This window comes from Ochotona princeps, chromosome 15, assembly GCF_030435755.1.
Source record: "Ochotona princeps isolate mOchPri1 chromosome 15, mOchPri1.hap1, whole genome shotgun sequence".
Classification (NCBI taxonomy): domain Eukaryota; kingdom Metazoa; phylum Chordata; class Mammalia; order Lagomorpha; family Ochotonidae; genus Ochotona; species Ochotona princeps.
This window is the reverse complement of record NC_080846.1, coordinates 15,726,113-15,729,454: the sequence shown is the minus strand read 5'-3', so window position 1 is coordinate 15,729,454 and position 3,342 is coordinate 15,726,113. Positions and strand designations below refer to the sequence as shown.

At 39.0% G+C, this 3,342-nt stretch overlaps 1 protein-coding gene across 1 annotated transcript; it reads right to left on the bottom strand.

Moving 5' to 3' along the window:
• Window positions 1–690: 690 nt before the first annotated feature.
• On the bottom strand, window positions 691–1,629 carry LOC101532220 (olfactory receptor 6C74-like). The gene has a single exon (XM_004589627.2). It carries the CDS (start codon window positions 1,627–1,629, stop codon window positions 691–693), a length of 939 nt encoding a protein of 312 aa, XP_004589684.2.
• Window positions 1,630–3,342: the final 1,713 nt, after the last annotated feature.

Here is a 3,342-nt window from a genome sequence, read left to right as displayed (position 1 = left end):
TTACAATCTCAGCTTGATTTATTTCAAATTCTCACATGGAAAGAAAATAAGATGAGACAAAATATATCTTTAAGGCTGAAAAAATTATGATAATACATTTAAAGCTTAACAAGGATAATTGAAAGAGAAAAATAATTAAGAAAATAAACTAATCTCAAGTAAAAAAATGTGCTTGGGCTTGGTGTGGTAGCTTAGTGGCTAAAGTTCTCATGTTGCACATGCCAGGATCCCATATGGGGGCTGATTCTACTCCTGGCCACACCACTTCCCATCCAACTCCCTGTTTGTGATCTAGGAAAGCAGTTGAGGACGGCCCAAAGCCTTGGGACTCTGCACCTGCGTGGGAGACCAAAACAAGCTCCAGGCTAGGCTCCTGGCTTTGGATTGGTGAAGCTCCGAACGTTGCATCCGCTTGAGGAGTAAATCAACAGATGGAAGATCTTCCTTTCTGTCTCACCTCCTCTCTGTATATCTGGCTTTCCAATAAAAATAAATAAAACTTTAAAAAAAGAACTGTGCTTTTCAGACCAAAGATTTTCTTTTGTTGTGCATCACACTGAAAAAACACTGGGAAAAACAAAGATTAATACCAAAGCAATATAAAAGGATAAACAGAAACTACTCTTGAAGGCTGCTCTTGTATTACTTAAGACCCTTTACTTATTTCCTTTATATAACTCCATCAAACATTCACTTCTTTGACAAACTGACAACCCTGTGCATCACATTAAGGAAGGCTGCTTTCACCTGTTGATTCCTCAACGTGTAGATGAAAGGGTTCAGCAGTGGGGCCACTGAGGTATTGAGCACAGAAATCCCCTTTGAAATGGACACTGTTTGTTTCACTGATGGCTTGACATACATGAAGATGCAACTGCCGTAAGACAAGGATATCACAATCATGTGAGAAGAACATGTGGAAAACGCCTTTTTCCTCTGACTGGTTGAAGACATTTTTAGAATCGTGCGGGCAATAAAAGCATATGACATTATCACCATCGCCAACGTGACTAAGAGTGTCACCAAAGCAGAGGCGAATCCCATCTTCTCCAGGGTCTGTGTGTCTGTGCAGGAGAGCTGCATGAGGGGTGTAGTGTCACAGTAGAAATGATCAATGACATTAGAGGCACAAAAGTCAAGATTTTGGCCCAACATCACGGGCGGGAAGATGACAAAGAAGCCTGCAAGCCAACAGCTGAGCACAAGTCCCACACAGACTTTGTTGCTCATGATGGTTGTGTAATGCAGGGGCTTACAGATGGCCACATAGCGGTCGTAGGACATGGCTGCCAGCAAGTAAAACTCAGATGCTCCAAGTAAGAAGGCAAAGAATACCTGGGTGACACAACTATGGTAGTAAATAGTCTTGTCCCCAGTGGCCATCACCACTAGCAATTTCGGGATGCATGTAGTGGTGTAGGAAATTTCTAAGAAAGAAAAATTCCGGAGGAAAAAGTACATGGGAGTTTTAAGATGAGTGTCCAAGAGCGTGAGTGTGATGATGGTTAGATTGCCCATGATACTTAGCAAGTAGGTGAGAAGTAGAAAGATAAACAGCACGACCTTGAATAGTGGGTCATCAGTCAGACCTGCTAGAATGAACACTGTCAGTCGTGTGTGGTTTCCCATTATGGCCCTCTGACATTCATCAGGTCTGAATAGAGGGAAAAATCTGTGAAAAATAATGGTGATAACTCTTGTTACGGTTAACAAAGTGACAATTTAGGAACAGCAATATGATCAACATTTATGTTTTAAGGTGATAAGAACAGAAGGAAACACAGTTTGCATTTTTATAGTGTCTCTGAAGATTGACTATAAAATTGAATTTGAATTGTATCAGAAAACAGTATATATTGTTTCAGTTTTTGGAGTTGTTTTATATGAATTAGAAGCAAATTTGGAAAGCTTTAAATAAAACAAGGATTCCTCTCTCTTGATAATGCACATTAGGATGACATATCACACCCTGCTCCTTTTAATACTTGTATTGTACACAATTAAAAGAAAGTTTACATACAACATCCAGAATGGCATCTGTCATTTGAAGCACATCAAACTGAACTTTCCATACACATGAAGGCAAAGACATGCCTTAACCAGTTATAATGAATAGTGATAGCATACATTTGCTGTTTGACTTAACAAATCTGATTGATGGCTGATTAGACCCACTTTAAAATAAATAAGAATGTGGCATAGGGATTAATTTCACTTGATTTTAGTAAAAAAGATGATCACCTTGATTGCTCTTGTTACTTCTCATCTTTTCCACTCTGCATCCCAATATCAAGGCAGGAGCATCGGGATGGTAATGTAGGCGTGGGTGGGAAGCATTTGCAGTTTCCACGGAGGCTGAAGTTCTAACAATGGAGTAGCTAAATGATGAGTAAGATGTAGGAATATGGAAGAAACGAGAAATACAGATTCAGAAAATGATATGAAGCAAGAGATGCAGAGAAGATATCACTGTTTGGAAACCGAAAGACAGAAGATGGATTTTTAGAGATAAGATAATGAGAAAAAAACCAAAAGAATTAAAAATGTAGAATTGGTAAGACATAACAAAGAGATGGCTGCTAGTGAAATTTCTCTCCCTCTGCTTCTGTTCTTCATCTTCACATTTTTGTTCTTTGTTCATAGGTAAGGATGGAAAGAGGCATAATTTTGACTTCAAGAATGGCCTAAAATAAAAGATGAAGAATATTTAGTAAATTTCAAAGACACAAGGATGCAGAAAGTGATGCTGACAAAGATTTCGGACGCATGTGTTCCTGTAGGAAGTGAGTCATTCACATGTCCAACACTCCCTTAGACAGATACTGACCATGGACAGCTCTTTCCTAATACTGACATGTAGTAAGTGAGTCAGGGGGATGTAGTAGGAAAGTTGCTCAGAGAGTAAGTTGGAGACTAGGGTTAAGATTTTAAAAATGGCAATTCCAATAGTAAATTCTCTCTCAAATACCTTCACCACCAAGAACACCAAATACTGAAGTGATTTTCTGGGAACAAGCACAATAAGAAATGATGTATTTTTTTCCCTTGAGATGAGATGTTGAGATTATTATTTTCCAACTCTAAGATATGTATTATTGCCAGGTAGACATAGGCACAAAGAATAAACACCTAAGAATCAATGAAATGTGTTTCCCATCAATACTGAAAGATGTTTACAGAGAATGATTCTAAGATGGATCTGAAAGGCAGATAAAAGAGACGAGATACCCCTCAGCAAAAAGAGCAGCGTGAGGAAAAACACAGTACTCACACCTCAAGTGTGCATCAGGAATAAATGCCAGCGTTCTGCTGCCAAAACCATGCACCTTGGGACTTCAAAGG